General features: G+C 39.8%; 1 protein-coding gene across 1 annotated transcript in view; it reads left to right on the forward strand.

The window, feature by feature from the left end:
* MTHFD1L (methylenetetrahydrofolate dehydrogenase (NADP+ dependent) 1-like) overlaps nucleotides 1-17543 on the forward strand; it is a 157618-nt gene that overhangs the window by 102620 nt on the left and 37455 nt on the right. The window contains exons 24-25 of the mRNA XM_009324158.1: nucleotides 2684-2791; nucleotides 4488-4640. Of these exons, the coding sequence (XP_009322433.1) occupies nucleotides 2684-2791; nucleotides 4488-4640 (261 nt within the window). The remainder of the gene's footprint in view (nucleotides 1-2683; nucleotides 2792-4487; nucleotides 4641-17543) is intronic.

Consider the following 17543-nt stretch of genomic DNA (forward strand, 5'->3'; position numbering starts at 1 on the left):
TCCCTACTCCTGAAATTTCAGGAAGGAAGCATGCCTGAGAGTGTGCACGTGCATGGGCTGTGTTAATGTGTATAGAGCATCTGTGCCTCCCTGCTGGTTTCTATCTGAATTGGGCTCAGCCAGGACTCATCTGCCTGTGTTGTGAGGTTAAATAGGCTCAAACTCTCCTCTGACACCATGCACATTGCCTCACCCATTTGTATGCACATGCCTTGCAAAAACAAGTGATGGTCTGAGAAAGCCACTTTTGTTTGCCATTCACACTCCTGCAACTGCTTCCCCACTGGTGATTCTTCTGAGGTTAAATTGGCAAAATTTGAGGTGTGGGTACTGTCCTGAAAAGTATCTGAAATTCTGGTTAAAAAAACCAAACACAAATCCGTGTAAGGATACAGTTTGACTGTCCAGCTGAGACTCTGTCATGCAAGATATTGAGCCCATCCCAGGAGGAGCAGAATGCCACCGCTGTCATTAAAGCAGTCTACTCTGATGTTAGCCAGAGCCTTGCTGGGTTTCGTTTGGAAACTACAGCTATGGTTGCTGGAAGGGGGCTGAGGGCATAGTAATTATGCTGCTGTCAAATTAGTTTGAAATATTTTGACACAAATGCAAGTTGAATCTAAATGAACATCTCCATCTCAATGAATTTGCTGAGGTTTAAGCAGAAAGCTGCTAGTTTTGATGTCAGCCTACTGACAACGGGGAGTGGAATTCCTTTTGCTTTTGCTGTTAGTCCTTGACTGCAAGCAAACAGCACACAAAAGGCAAGTTAACCGACACATTTTGCATTTCTTCTATTGTTCAAAACTGTCATGGGTATGAAGGTACTTAATAATCAACCTGGAAGAAGTTTCATCTCATGATGGCTATCCATGTCACCGAAGTAGTCTATTCAGCTTAACGCAGCCAGGAATTATATCCAGGATATTTGCAATGTGTTATCTCCAATCCTCATTAGATTATTTTTTTTTTCAAACTGCGTGGATTCCTGTAAAAAGCCTGAAGTCAGGAACATGACATCATTCCACCCAATTAAGGTGCAATAATCATATAGTCAGCATGTTCAGAAGGTGTCTTGTGGAACATCTTTAAACCTCACTTTGAAATTTTTTATCTGAGAGAGGGATTTTATTTGAGCCTTAGTAGCTTTTAACTGCCTTAGGTTTAAGCTATTTGAAAGTCTGGCGAGCTTCTTTTCTTGTGATGTCTTTGTTACTGGAGTTCTTTATTAATGTAAAGGCAGACTACTTTAAACTTTTATATTTCTAAAATTCAATCATAAGTACAAAAAAGGTCAGTCTGACACAAACCCTTCAACTGATGTATCTTTGCAGCAAAACCATTATCTCTAGACAGGCATTGCAAAAATGTGATTAACTGTGGAACTTTGTATAAATACACCAGATAGAGTTTGTTATTCACAAACCAATTTCTTGCCTTTGTTGGAATAAAATGAAATACTTCTGTTTTGTGTTCTGGTGCTTCTTGTATTGCTTGAGATTACCAAGTCTTCTTCCCCAAGTGGTATCTCTTTAGATTTTGTTCAGCACTTCTTCCACACGTGCTGTTAATTAAATATGCTAGAGTACAAATTACTGGTGGGGTGTTCCCTGGAGTATTGCACGCATCTCTGGCTGTCTGTGGTCAGCACTGAAGTAGCTGAACTGGTGATACAATCCTTCATCCATCGTCCTGTTCCTATTGAAAGAAGTCGAAAAGGTTGGCTTGTTTAAAATAAGCTATAGGGGTCATTATTGCTTTCTCCAAGGTCATTCAGAACAAAAAGAGAGAGAAAGAGGAAAGAGCTGTTTACTCTAAATAAACAGAAATGGTGGCACAAAAAGCAAATGCCTGGTCTGACCACAAAAAATTGTCTGCTGAAAATCTGTGAAATGATTTCTAACATCCTGAAGGTGAGAGTCTGCATCTGTGTTCAAATAGAAGCCATAAAGGCAGAACACGCATTCAGTTTGAGCTGAATAACATGATGCGGATACTCATGGAGACTGAGGTTGAACTTAGTGACTTGTGATTTCGAAGTGTATCCTAGAATGCTTTCATATTCTTTTTTTTTTTTTTTTTAAGTGTCCAAAGTGCTTTACAATATCAATGCTACAATTCAAAATACATATGTCAGGAAGGATAGGAGGTGAGAATAAAAAAAAAAAAATTACAATCAAAGGAGCAGTGATGGGTCAGAAATTTTCTGCTACAATTCCTTGCTTCTCAGAGGAACCCTCCCTGGCTGCCTGCTACCTTGCCTTGTCCACTCATTGTATAGGTTATCTTTATTGTAAAATGAAATGTATTTGTCCAGCGATCCCTGTTAACCCAATGGAGCTTGCTTCCTTGTGTCTGCAGTGTGCGTTAGCTCTTGATTCTTAAAACTACATGGCAGTAATTTCCTTCCCGCACTTTAGGCAAGAGTGTAAGCTCATGTTATCAACTTTGTAATGCACAAATTGTGCAGCTCCTAAATGATGGAATAGCTGAAATCATGGTTATAATTCATGTACCTGTAGCTGAATATTATATCCACCACCAGTGCCCTTGGTTTAATGCTTTAGCAAGCCTGTTTGACAAGGATGAATCTAAATGAGAGATTCAGATTTCTCACTCAGCAAACACGATGCTAGTTTCTCTTGCCTAATGTTCATCCTTGATTGTTTCCTTGTCTCTGCAGCTTCCTATTGTTGAAAAAATACGGATCATTGCTCAGAAGGTGTATGGAGCTCAGGACATAGAGTTGTCTCCTGCTGCGCAGTCACAAGTTGATTGTTACACCCGGCAGGTAAGAACAACAGTGAATTACCCAGTCAGATACCTGCTGGATGAGAGTTAGGAAACCTCGGGGTGTAAAAGGTTCTCAGACTGGAGAGTTTAGGCAAGCTTTGCTAAAAGGCGTGAGCTTACCCATGGTGCTAAACTGTGGAGGTCAGTATGGATTGGTTTAGATTAGATTAGATAGAACGGAATGGTTTTAACCTTGAAAGCTATCTCCCGTAAGGTATGTATGATGTTTGGAATCATTTTGAGATTGATGAAACTCTGTATTTTCTATGCGGAGTGGTAATTTTGGATTACTGCCTTAAATGTGACAACTGCACATCTGCAAAAGTAGCAGCTAGTGAATGTGCCAAATTTTAGCATATGAGTGTTCATTTGTACCAGCAAAAAATGAGTTTCCAAACACAAAAAGACCTGTGCACAGCTATACACTTTAATAACAAAGCCCCCAATACTTGTAAAATCTTTTGTTTTCCTCTGTTCATATTATTTTCAAGGGGTTCTAAATGTTAGAAGGTGAAATAGATCACTGTTCCTAAAGCATGTGGGAGTGGACTTTGTTACATTTTGAAAACAGTTTTGAAACCATGTGGAGAGGTGAATGTATTTTATGTAATGGAATGGCTTCTGCACGTAAACATGGCTGGAGCCTTTCTGTCAGAAAGTAGAAGCTATGGATGATGTGTCCTGGAAGAATTCCTGAGTATGCTTCAGCAGCCTGGTCAGACAGGCAGAAGTATAGCCATCTTCCCTATAATGCAAATCTCCTGAGAATCAATTTTATTTTCTAGATGGAAAAGAAGCTTACTTAGTGTACTTGAAGCAAAATAATCCATGTCTTTATCTTCTCCTGCTGTGATTCTCTAATCTATTTTTTAGTCTAAACATTAGTAGTGTTAGGAAGTATTTTCACAATGTCGTTAAGGGATTGTCATCCGTGCTGGGCTGCAGAGGCAATCCCCTGCAGTGCCGCCTCTCCTCCTGGCCTTGTGAATCGCATCCCTGTTTGTCAAGGAATTGAACAGAAGAGTGGAAGGTGCCTGACTCAAGGTTAATTGGTAACCTGGGAGACAAATAGTGTGGAGGGAGCTGCTGAGGGCCTTTCCCTGATTTTCTCCCACTTTTTGAATAACTACTGCACTGTCATTAGTGAAGTGGGTGCCATTACCTCACACAGTTTTTGTCTTGTTTAAAAACAAAGCAAAGCATCACGAGCCATTTGTGTTTACCCCCAAGAAGACATCAGTATCCTTAGAGAGTTTTGGACTATGAATCCTGGTCTCAAGTAGGTATCTAACTAGGTCGTTAGAGCCCAGAGGGAAGTGCCATACTGGAGTTTTATGAGTTGGTGTAGGTTTCTTCAGTGTGGTACCTGTTGTGCACCCTTTCTGTAAATAGCACACTCTAGCCATTGTATAGACAACTTTTGCACCTAACACTAGACTGAGAACCCCCTCTAGAAGCTGGATGTCACTACAGCCAAGTCTCTGCAGATACAGGCCTGAGCTGAGAGAGAATAGCATGTAAAATACAGTATTCTGTCCATTTCTGAAATATTAGCTCTTAAGAAACTGAGGTTAACTATTGCTATATGGATGTTAGGGTTTCTAGAAGATACTGATAGCAAAGTGAAAATATATTCTGTCTTTACTGTAATCTTAAAAACATTTTTCTTTTATTTTCTTTCCCTTTCCTGTTAGGGATTTGGAAATCTTCCCATTTGTATGGCAAAAACTCACCTATCCCTCTCCCATCAGCCTGAGAGGAAGGGCGTTCCCGCTGGTTTCATTTTGCCGATCAGTGATGTGCGAGCCAGTATTGGAGCTGGATTCATTTACCCTTTGGTAGGAACGGTGAGTGCAGTGTGTTCAACTCAATCACTCCCCTTCCTTTGACCCAGCTTGACAGGGAAGTGCATTTCCTGTTTGCCTCTAAAAATAATGTGTAGAACCAGGTGAGTTCTTGGGTTTTTATAACAATTTTATCCTCCCACTTTTTGTAGCTCTACGTTGATAGGAAAAGAGAATTAGGAAAATGTAATATCATATAAGAACTTTGACTATAGGGTCTGAGAGAATTACTCTTGCCATTGGTTCTGTTTCTGATGTTCTTCAGTTAGCCTAGGATACTTTGGCACCCAAATGCTGCAGAAAAATGAATTTACATGTCCGTTGCCTTTCCTTATTCAAATTGCAGCCTGTAAATAACTGTAGTTACATGATTATATTCTAAATGTTAAATCTTTCATCTGTCATTACAAAGCATTCTGTAATGTATTTAGATGAAAGGAATTGTGTTAGGGAAAAGTGTATGATTAAAATGATTGCTTTTCAGCTGATGAGCCTGATCTAGTCCTAGTCCTTGTGAACATCTCTGCTGGTTCTGTAAAAGTAAGTTATGGTGGGAAGGGATAGATTTCTAACTGCAGAAGTAGTAGCACATTCTTTCTCCTTTTTAGAGATTTAAACAATGAGGTGGTAAAAAGAGGCAATTGTCATCCTTTCTTCCTACCTGTCCAGATTAGGAAGCTCCTGATATTTTCTTCCTTGACGTGCCTTATCAAACTAGCTGAGAAGCTAGTTAGCTCATGCCTTTTGCCAGCCACGCACATCTTATTCCAAACAGTAGTTGAACTGCATCTGACATCTCATAGCATGAATTATTACTTATATGTAGCTGATTCATGGGATGGTGCTAGAGAAGGGATGCAAAAGCCATTGCATTTCCGGAAAGAGTACTCTCCCAATGTTATCTCATCTTCCCAGAGCACGGCCTGATTTCCTTGTGTAGCAGTACACTTAGGAGAGGTTGAAAGTTTCTAACCTATTGTTTTGAATTCCCTCTGAAACAATCAAGTGTTTGAAACAAGGAAGGAAGTACTTTCTGACCAGGAGAGTTCCTGAAGTTCAGGAAACTGTGTCACTTTAACTCACTGGACTTGTGGATATGCTTTCCTCCTGCATGACCACATTATGCGCATCCACCAGAAGTGGAGCACAGCTGTGTACTTTAATCGTGTAAGACCAAATTCCAATTACTGGTGACAGAATAAAATTTGTCAGAAGTTCTAGTATCTTCTTCATGGCCTGGATTCAAGTTTGCACTGGAAGTTGTGCGTAGGAGTGAATGTGAAGAATGGGCAGCAACTACTTCAAATCCATGAGGGAGCTATTCTGTAGGATGTCAGAGTGAAATGTTCTTGGGTTGAGCTTTCTGAATGAGTCACACTCTGCACGCTTCAACACAAACTAGCTGCAGTTCAGCCTCATAAATCCACAGGAACTGTCCATAGGAGCAGTATAGACCAAACAAGTTCAAGGATTACCTCTCATTTTCAGTTTCCGCCTAGAACCAAAAAAATACGGTTCTTATGAAGGACATTTTATATATGGGATTTCTTACTGGGGGAGATTGTAAAAAATATGTCCAAGTTAGTTACCCTGACTTCAGTGAGAGGTAGTATAGCCATGGAACTTTTCCCAGATCAGGAACTGGGTAGGCAGTATACTCTTATGTATTCCAAGCGAGTTTGTAGGGCAAGGTACTGTATAAACATAAGATCCCCAAGAGCTAAAAATCTACATAGACAGATGTTGATCATTGGTTGTTTGGAAAAATATTGCTAATGCTCAGGAATGTGGGACAGAACACTCCTTGGAACTATCGCAATTGCTACAAATCAAAATGAATGAATGAATATGAATGTATTCCTAACATCCTTACCATACAATTCTTTCTCTAGAACTAAATTTATGGCCAGAGGTCCAACTTGCTGCCTTTCAGAATTGAGAGTTGTGATCATCAAGAAACAAACTCTCGTAATAGAGTTGTACCACTATTTTTGAGATCACTTTTCTATTTTGCCACCTTCAGATTTTTTGTGTGCGTTGCTGTCAGCAATTAAGTCTTAGGGCTAGTGGTACTTTTTAAGTTGTGCAAGAAGGAATATTTTTGATGTCAGGTTCCAAAACTGAGAGGCTTCCTTTGACAGTTCTCTTACTAATAAAGCTATCCAAAAATGTCTGCAAGAACAAAGCAAGTATAAAAAGACATGTCCTGAAGGCTTGAAGTGGCTGGAGGCCAGATGCTATGAGTAGAGGGATTACAGAAATGCAGGTGACAGCATATGGTGAAAGCATCCAGTCATGACAGTGGATTAGATTTCTTTATCTAGGAAAAAAAGAAGGAGCCGTGTATATTTTTTCCTTTCATTACTTGCTGGCTAATTGTATTAATGGAAGAGGATCCTTAATACCTAAGCTGCTTAAAGCCTTCTTACAGCTAAGACCTTTCTGATAGCAGAATAAATGCTATTGGACAACACGTTCATTAAAGTTGTAGTGATAATTCTGATGCCAATTAAATGTCAAACTCCATTCTCAAAGCATATTTTTTACTGGACGAGCTCCTCTCACTCTAACCTGGCAGAACTTACCAGTGGTAAAGCAGGTTGTTAGAATTCTGCTCCAATTTAATCGGGAAGAGCATGACAAATGAAAGAGATAGGTACTGCTAAAAGATGATAAACTATCTGCAGTAACTAGCATTTGTAGTTTAACCTTGTCATTAGCACATGTAAATTAATGAGATTTGTATTTACCCCAGCACTGACAGGCAATCTTTTTTTTTTTTTTTTTTTAAACTAAATATTTAACATGTTGTCTTCGTATTCTCTAAGCAATATTTGTTTTTTGTTATGGTTGGCTCTGGTTCCCTTACAGCATGGAAGTCTTTCCAGGAAAAATGAGCTGAGCCTTATCGGAGGAAATCAGCAGTGAAACAAGAGGTGCATTTAATTAACACTGGCACAGCTTTTATCCAAGTTCTCTGCGACCATGACCCAGAGGGCTACATCACTCTCACAGGTGGACTGTTGACATCATTGCTTGGCTCAACAGAGTGATGGCAGGAAGGCTGCTGGAATATATGTAGGAAACCAGTGAGGTCATTCACTAGCAATGCTTGGGTGGAGAATTATTAGATTTTTGTAGTATGTGTGTTTCTCTCCACCCCCACCCAAAAAACCATCGCAGTTTGGTGCTTTCTCACATTCAGCCACGTTTCCGTTGTTCTTTCTCTTTCACGGGATGTACAAGAATGGTAAAACCTGTGGTCTTTTGCCTTTGTGAAGTGACACTACCAAATCACTGGTGCAAGTAATATAGCTGTGTTTGAATCACAGTGAGGTTTTTAAATATGTACCGCCCTTTTCCAGCCATGCACTTTTGTTTTAATGGGTTAAAATTACAGGCAAGGTCCCTTTGAAAAGATGTGGAGCCTTTGGAGCCACGCCAGCTCCCAAATTCTCACAATGAACTAACATCCTTCAGATATCGACATATCTGAAGAAAGGTCAGCCTATTACAGCAATATTATTTTTCTCCCCATAGAGAAAGCAGTTCAAGTCTCTGGAACTACTTCTGAAACTATATCCTCTGGGAAGGAGCTCTTGGGGTGACCCAGTGTGGTTTGAAACCAGTTTATGGGAGCAATAAAGCCCTGATTCACTTGTAGGTGAGAGCCAGGACTGTCCTGCTAAAATATTACCTGAATATTGTAAGGGAGAAAAGACCCTGAAAGTAAATATTTTTATGAATACTTTTAGAAGGAAAATATTGTTCCCTGTTGAATGAATTTCTTCTTTCATAGTGGTTAAGAGCTGAAGAAGTTTTGAGGGTGTCCTTTGAACATAAGCTGGAGTCCAGGACCACCTAGAGTGAAATTGCAGTTTCCTGGTGGTGCGTGAGCCCCAAGTTGTCTCCAAACTGTTATTTTGTCACTTCTCTCAAGCTCTCTTATGGGACAGCTGAATAATTATTGGTGGATTGCCCAGCTCGTCCTGACGATCTGTGTAACTGTAACATAGGGTCATTTTTCAAAAACACAAATGACGGTGAGATTTAGATCTGCCTTGTAAAGCGTTTCGCTTACAATGCAATTTTATATCATTTACAAAGGAGTAGTGCTCTGCTAAGTATTCTGACCTCTCTCAGTCCAAAAAGTGTCCCCGCTGATGTGGCATTTGGCACCTGCCTTTGGTGTTGTATAGTTGCTGTATTGTAGCGGTGCTCAGAAGTCCCCAAACAGCTAGCTGTAAAAATACTAGGTGCTCATAAAGTCTGCAGGCTGGTTTTGAAATAACTGCAGTAAGTGTGGAAAAAGTAACAGAAAAGGAAAGCTAAACTCACATGGCAAATGTAGGTTAGCAATTGTGTAGTTCTGAATTGAAAAATGCTAACAGGAAAAGAAAAGCCCATGCTCTCCTCTGTTAGACGATGTGCCTTTGCGTTTATTACAGTAGGTGTAATCTCTCTCAGGAGGAAGGGAGAGGGTTTTTCTGAGTTACACAGAGCCATCATTACTGAACAGTGACGAGGTGTGCACATGCAGAAACGCTGAATAATGTTACACTTGGTGGAAGGCTGATGAATTATTCAGGGTAGGGTTGACAGGACAGGGGGTGAGCGCATAGGTAAGATCAAGGGCTGGAAGTGAAGGTGAGGACAGTCAACTTTAGTTCATTGTGTTTAAAAACTAGAGGCTGAGAGATGGTTAGTGTAATAACAGCAAATCCACCTGTGTTCCTTGGCTGATTGCATGATGTGTTTGTGGTGGTATTGGGTTGGTCAGAGAAGGTCTCTGTAGGTGAGGCAAAAATAAGCCCAAGTGAATGGTTTAGCTGAAGGGATGGGAAAAGTTGTAGATTATAGTGAAAAGGGGTATGTGGCAGCCTTTGGAAATGTCCCAGGTGTGTGGACTATGAGGCAGTTAAGATTCAAGGATTATTATGGCCATTTGTGGTGAGAAGGTGGGAATAGAAGATTGAGGGGAGGATTGGAAAGATGGGGTTGGCTGGAAAGGAAGAGAAGTTAAATTGAGAGTTATACCAGTTGAAGGAGATACCTGTGAAATGATTTGAAAACATATCCAAGATGTACATGGAAAGCTGGAAGAGGGCACTGAAGTAAAAGCCGCAAGGGTAAAAGAGATTTGAAGATGTTCCAAAAGCATTAGTTGAAACAATGACATGATCTAAGATCTGGCCAAGAAGAAGTCATGGGAGTAATTGATGGATGTAGTTACAGGAGAGCAGAAGATGCCTTGCTGATGACTAAGGATTTTTTTAAATTGGAGAGAAAAAGAGTAGAGTTTAGCTGGCTTGAAAAATTTATTATCGTGTCTGTAACTTTTGAAAGTACATAGAAAAGAATGTATTTAAATGATAGTTCAGAAATTTCCGTATGCTCTGAGCATTTGCTGTTTACTTCAACTATTTTAAACTGATGTGGATAAGCCAGTGCTTGTTGGAAATATAGAGTAAATATACTTTGCTTCAGATTATCGCACCTCTCTGCCATAGCTGTGACACAGACATATGGTAAAATACCCTCTTACACCCTCAGAAAAAACCCAAACAGCCTCTCTTTCTCCTCTAGCATTTAGAAATATCTTGACAGATAATGGAGGCAAGGCACTTAGATTCTGTGTAGTTCATGCTGTCTCTCTTGACTGCTCTGTTTGCTAGTAAGCATTATTTAACCTGTATTATATTATAGTACAATGTATTGCCTTTTCTGAATGAAAGACCAGGTCCCATTGCTGGCCATATTGGCAAAATTAATTTGCAGCTTATTACAGCTTCCTTCAACCTAGCCTTACATTCCTCAAGGGCCAGCACTTGTAGTTAGCAGAACTAAAGAAATTATTTTGCTTTGTTTTCTATTGAGAAGAAAAAAGAAGTTGTGTAGGCATGTGTGTTATTTCAGCAAACTGAGTAGTTGGAGAAGGACTTGTTGTTCTGGGACAGGGTGAAACCATTATCACAGAAGAGAATAGACCCTGTGGTTTGGTAAGCTATTTAATGTTTAGATTAGATGAGATTTTTCTCAATACAACCTCCATTACAAGCAATTTCAGTATGACTTTTGTAAAATTAGTTCTTTGTATTCAGTGTCCATGTTATATATTTTCCCATCTTACCATATTTTAAGCCTTGTCAGTGAAGAATTTTTTTTATGCAAATGTTTAAATTTGGCTCTAAACACTTGAAAATGAACTTTTTAATGACAAAAATGAACCTAGTGTATTTCTTGTATCAATCAGGTTTCCCTGTTGTCTTTTCAAAAGATATTTTTATTAAATACATCCATAGAAACGTAACATTATGTTCAAGCTCTTAGACTTAAATAATAAATGTGTACCACTGTTAACTTAAAATAGTTTATCTGAATAGGTCCCTTAAAACAGATGCTTATTTACAAGTACAAAAAGTGACTTTCATGTTTCACTTCAGTCAGTAAGTGATGCCCTGAAAACACATTTTGATAGCCTCCCGTCCATCATAGTGGGAATTTCACCTAGCCTCCTTTGCTTTGCATGTAAAGGGGCAGAGGACATGGTCAGCCGTGCTCTCCCTGTGGAAGGTATGGTAGGTCAGAGCTGCTACAGAGGAATTTCTTAAACTGGTATGCCTAGATCACAAGTGCTTTAGCACATGTTTTCAGTTAAGATTAGCTGACTTGACACATCAGCTCAGGCAGTATGGATTCATTGATCAAGGGTAGTGCCTGGCTAGTGTGGACAAGTTTAAGTGATGCTGGAACAAAGATAACTCATTATGCTCTGCAAGTTTTCTTCAGTGTGGTTGTTAATGTCTTGCCCTCATCAGACCTGTGAAGTTGTATGTAATGAACTCAATGCAGCTGTCTTAGGGTTGCAAATGCCGTTAGTGTAGGCAAATAAAATGAGAATCACCTGTAGCATGCATGTAGCCAAAGGGGGCACCTCTGTAAAAGCATAGTTTGCTCAAGGCCTTCAGAGAGTCTGGGAGTCATTAAGATCCTTGCTGTCTGTTCCAGTAAGACCTAACTGTGAGCATGGTTATGCTTTCTATCTGTTTCATTCCCTTGTCTCTGATTTACAGCCCGTGATCCCAGGCGAGAATGAATATAACTGCATCAGTTAAGAAAGGAAAAAATCAAGAGACTGATATTCCATATGGAGATAAGGGCTCTTTGAATGATGTACATTAGCCTATTTGCATGGGGCTTGCTATTAGGAAAGACATACCAGTTAAAAGTGGGAAGTGCAATTTGGACAGAAGCCAGCAGCAATTTTGGACCACTGCCCTTAGATTTTACACATGACTTCAGACATGAAATAGGGACTTTGCAGTGGAAATGTAGGCACGTGCAAGTTTGAGCAGTTAGTGAATGCCCTGCTGGGTGATCTCCAGGGCAAAGAGGGAAGTGGATGGCTGAATTGCGCAGATCATGGCAGCTTCTTCATGGTGTGGCAGTTCTGCCAGCCCACCCCGATCCTCTCTTACAGCTCTGACTGTGCTGGTTAGCATGTCTGTTGTGTACTTGTGCCAGTTCAGAGCAAGTAAACGGGTTTGATTAAGAGCTCATTCAATTAATCAGTCTCATATGTGTGCACTTTGATCAAATGTGAAGAGGTCAAAAATCAGTTTATGGAACGTCCTGAAACAGTGGTCTTAAGGGTTCGTATTTTGATTATGCTATCTATACAGAAGACGTACAGACCTGAGCATTAGAGAGGGCAGCCAGGTATTTACTTCTCCCATTCTTGATATTTTGGATGGCTTGCTGCATGAAGAGGCTGATGCTGCCAGACCCAGGGGTCACTGAGTCTGACGGCTTTGGGGTGGGGTGGGTATCACTGCTGCCTGTCTTTGTTCAGCTTGGTAGCAGCAGCAGCAGCGCTCTGTCACTTCCAGCCTTCTGCTGTTCCTCCATATAGGGATGAAATGAAACGATGTTTCATGCTCCCTATTTGTGTTTGTTCAGCCTGATAAACTTCTTCAGCTGAAGAAATCACAGTTTCTGCAAAGGTGCCTCATGATTCAGATTGGAAATTTAGAGATTCAGCCATTTATAAGCAATAATTAGCTTTTAAAACTCTTGTCTACATGCAATTTTTTTGAAAGGCTATCTTACGCTTACTTAAAGAAAAAAACACTGGCCCTTCCACATTCTTTCAGATACGTTTTTCAAATGCTAATTTGCAGATTTTAAAAGTATTGATTCCTTGGTAAGCAGCAAAAAAACTTTACCGTTTGGGTCAAATAACTGAAATTCTTCCAGACTGTCCAGTAAGACAAACTATCTAACAGATGTAGATAACTGTATATTTGAGTTTGGCAACTTACTGTTATTGCAACTCTAAAAGTGATTTAAGGCTAATAGCAGGAACCTAGCTGGAGGCTGCAAGTCTGTGACTGAACAGTTTTATTGAGTTCCGGATAAATAAGGTGAAAGATGTTTTGGACTTCATAATGTCCCCAGCAACTTGCTTGCTTTCATTAAATTGTAAAATATAGGACAAATAGTGCGCTAATTAACATTAAAGGGGAATGAATATTTGTGCCTACTGGTCAAGGGATTATCCTTGTTAAAACAGGAAATGGACTCTGATTTCCTGTTTTGAAGTATTTTCTTCATAAACTTTGCTTGAAAATGTGAGGTTAAAAATAGGTTATACTTTTACATAGTAAAATATACATCTATTATTAGTTAAAAAATAGCTTATATACAGAAGGAAGGGCATTTTCCAAATTGTTTTATATTGAAATAAATACATCCTGCACATATTTCATAAAATAGCATTTATCAAGAAATTAGAAACTGAGATCCTCTAATTTATTGCATTGTGACACAGGCTTTATAGAAATTATAATACTCAACATTTGCATAATATCACTTTGTATTAGTAGTTTGCAAGACAAGCAAAATTTTGACACATTTTTTAAAATAAGGAATCCAGAGATGCAACCAGTAAGGTCCCGTGACAAATCAGGGGCAGGGCCACGAATAAAATTCACGATTTCCTGGCCTTCAAAATCATGAAATGTTTATGTCTAAGAATGTGAAGAATCGGATCGGGGTATTTCCATCGGAGTAGGCTGACCTACATTCTGTGGACAACACTAAAAGAAAGTAGCAGTTACACTGCTACTCCTCCTCTACGCCACCCACCCACTCAAAAATCCTGAAGTATTTCCTGAGATATTCCTCATGTGTCCTTATTTAAGAAAAATGAAGGTACAAATGCTGGCATACTGTATTTCGCTGTTGGTAAGTGGTAATGAGTTTATTTTGAAAAGACCAAACTTTCTTCACTTCTGAAACTGAAATGTCATGACTGGAGCGTTACCTTTTGACCATAACTGAGGAGAGGGTTGCATAAAACCACCTTGACAGCCTGTAGATCAGGAGATGTTTCCCAGGTGAAGCCCATTAAAAAAAGTATTCTCGGCATGGTACAACAGTGACCCACAGGCTTCTACAGCTGCAGCATTTTTGGTACTCGGAGAGACTACTTGATGCTGACCTGTGACTGTCATCTGTCTTCCTGTCTGCTCTTCCTGCACGCTGGTGAACATCACTTGTCAAAAGATGATTTTGTTCTGCTTTTTTCTTAATAGAAGGAAAGAGGGAATAAGGCATGTATCCTTGTGTGCTTGAGGAAATTCTGTTTCCCAGCAGAAATACTGCTGCAGTAGTTGGCAGTGTTTCCTGTGTCTGGTGCTAAAACCCTGCTATGGACACCCTGTCAGCTGGTCCAGAACGGTGACTTCCCTCTCACACCCATTTCTCCATGGTGGATAAGTCTGCCAGCTTGACCCATCTTTTCTCCCTACCATTTTCTTCTCATATTTTTTGGGATAAGAGTATGTTTAGTTTTACACCAAGATTAGACCTCTCCAGTTCAATGCCTGTTCCACACAGCTGTGGGAAAATTCTGTTTAATGCTTCCTTCTCTTTTACATTGTAAAAGCCAAGAACATTCTTTCTTGGCCTGGAGCTGGCCTCCTAAGAGCAGAGCTTTCCATAGGCCTGTGAAGAAGAAATACAATCGGGTCTGAGCTAACAGTTGGACAGGTAAGGCAAGAAATAACTTTATCTCTCCTCACCATTTTGTTACTGCAATTACATACAAAAATGTATCAATATGAGGTATCTTACCAACACAGTAAAACTTCCTGAGTGCTAACTGTGATGCAGCAGCTGCATTATGGTATATTTTTGTCATAGAGGAAAATTATGTCAACGTTATTTAGCTCCCAGAACTCAAGAGCAGCTACAACCACCTCAGCATGGAAAGGCTTACGCGGACGTGGAGCCCAAGCCACAGTCTGCCTATGTTTCCTGTGTTTGGAAGGTGTATGTTAGTTAGATATTCCCAAACTGAAGTATGAGGGGCTGTGTGAAGATGGACTTGGCTGTGGTGACTCTGTAAAAGTCAGTGTCTGATGCAGTGCTGAAATCATGGGTTTGCCACGTGCAGTGCGTGTAAGACCCGTCCTTTCATTTGGGTGTTCCCAGGGCTGAAATCCAGTGTGCTGGGTAGCGGTGCAGTCTGGGACAGCCACAAGAAATCTGAGTGAGATGCAGCACAAGATGTGCGGGTGTTGGCTTTTATAGCAAAGTTTGGCTCGTTTGAAACATTTTAAACTCTTACCTCTGTAACCATCCAGTAGATGATAATGCCATGCTAGCTATACCAATGCTCGATACTTTACAGGTTAGTGCCTGGCAGCTGGACATTCAGCTTTTGCTTGAAGTCATATAAAAATGCCTAATACAAATGGAACATCCTCTTTAACCAGTTTCACATTTTAATAATTTTTTTTTTAGTAACATGTCAAAGTTTGGAGCTAGTTGTAGGCTAAACAGCTTCTCTCCAGGGACTCAGGATTTTCTGAGGATAAAATCCAATAATTGCATGATATTTTAGGCTGGAGGGTCTGACCACAGCATCTTTCTTTAATAACCATGTTTCTTTAGGCAACATAAGGAGCTGGGCTTTCAGCTTAATAAGAAAAGATAGTGACATGAAGAACTTCAGAGAGAGATGTTCAATCATATATAGGAATTGGAAAGAAAATACTTTAAAAATGTTAAAGATTACATGTGCTGTCCTACTTAAAGCTTAGCAATACTCTGAAGACTTTGAGTCTAAACATAACCTCAGAGTACATGCTTTCAGGAAAATTAGTGAGAATTAGGTAATCAGGTCACGATTTCCTTTTCTGCACAGCCACCCTAAATTCATCAGGGGCTATTTTCTATGTCGTTTTTGCAGGCTTTTACTTAACTTTTTTTAGTTGGAGACCACATGTCTATATCAGCAATTTAAAAAAGATGGCTAGGTCCAAATCAACTAGTTCTTTTTTCTACAAATATACAAAATAACATACTCAGTTTTAATCATCATTTAGCAACCAAAACATCAACTATTAAATGCACGCAGGCTTGTGATAGTCACAGAAATATCATTTATATCCCTTGCAATCTTCAGAAAATCTTTTTCTGATTTTCCTTAAATTCTAGTTTTATAATCAAAAGCAGTCTATGAAGGAGCCTTGAGTATGTGTTGGTGAGAAAGCTGCACTGATGCATGTGAAGGCAATACCTCTTACAAAGGTAAGCAAACCTTTTTCATGTAGCAAGCCACCTAGCAGGCTAACACCCAGCAATACTGAATATTAGGTATGTTTTGAGATAGCCTTCTGGTTTCAGTGTTGCAATCAAATAAGCACACCGTGAATGAGAGCAGCAGAGGAATGCGCATAATGTGTTTGCCTTTTAGTAAATCATCAGTAAACTCTAATGCTGAGGCGATCTGGTTTTGTTACTTTCTCGCTTAATAAAACCAATCAGTAGACTGAGGCCAGAAGAACTGTGACAGTTTGTCACCTATAGAAACCTGTTGTACTTTTTCTGGTCTTTTTTAAGCCTCTCTTAGATAAGTGAAAATAAATCTCCTGACCTCATTTTACTCTTCATTTATCTTTTCCACAAAACCGCATGAAATTCAACACCACTTAAAGTTAATGCTTGGCTCCTTATTTTCAGTCCGCTGTCAGGAGCAAGGGTGCTGCTGGAGAAGTGTCCTCGGAGACATCACTGAGGCTGTTGTACTTAAACTGTAACCTAAAAGGTGCTTCACAAAAGTACAGTGTTGAATCTCAGTGGTGTTGATTTATCAGAATTTTTGAGAAACGCTGATAACACGGTGTAAGAAAATCTTATATTATGCTTTTTGCTTTTAGGCAATACTATACATATCACAGTGTGGCAAATGCACCCCAAAAAGTGCCAAAAAAGTAGTAACATCACATAGGTGGTATCACCAAATTGGTTTTGCCCAATTCCATTTGCAACACTTGCCTCTTGCTGCTCAGAAGTTACTGCATTTGCACTACTGTCAAAAACTGCCAGTGCTCAGAAATGAAGTGTTAATCTGGGAGTTTCTCAAGAAAGCTGTACAACAAAAACTGTGACTTTTACATCTCTGATCCATGAAGTAAGTCAAAATACAGGGGTCTGTGGTTATTATGCTGGAAAAAAAACGCTGGTGGAGTTGGGTATCTTACATGCAGTACCGTTCATATTGCAAGATTGTGAATGCCCTGTTTCCCTGGTCAAAGAGGAGTTCCCTCACAAGCAGCTCCAGGCTTCGTTCAGCCAGTGCTTGTTCGGAAGGCTGTCCTGCAGATTTTTCTTGCTATGCTTTTGGCCCAGATCCAATTTCTGGTTTCTAAGAGTGTTACTACTATGCAGGATGTGTGCCTGTTTGAAAGCAGCACTTTCATAGTGCTTCTGCTCTCCTATCTTTTTACTATTTTGTAACTGCCCATGCAAATCCCGCCCTACCGCAGGGGGTATTCAGGCTCTTGTATGCACTACATCAGTATCCAGAGGAATGTATGTGCTATACAGTTCAGTTCC

This window comes from Pygoscelis adeliae, unplaced genomic scaffold (assembly GCF_000699105.1).
Source record: "Pygoscelis adeliae isolate BGI_AS28 unplaced genomic scaffold, ASM69910v1 Scaffold105, whole genome shotgun sequence".
In the NCBI taxonomy this organism is placed as follows: domain Eukaryota; kingdom Metazoa; phylum Chordata; class Aves; order Sphenisciformes; family Spheniscidae; genus Pygoscelis; species Pygoscelis adeliae.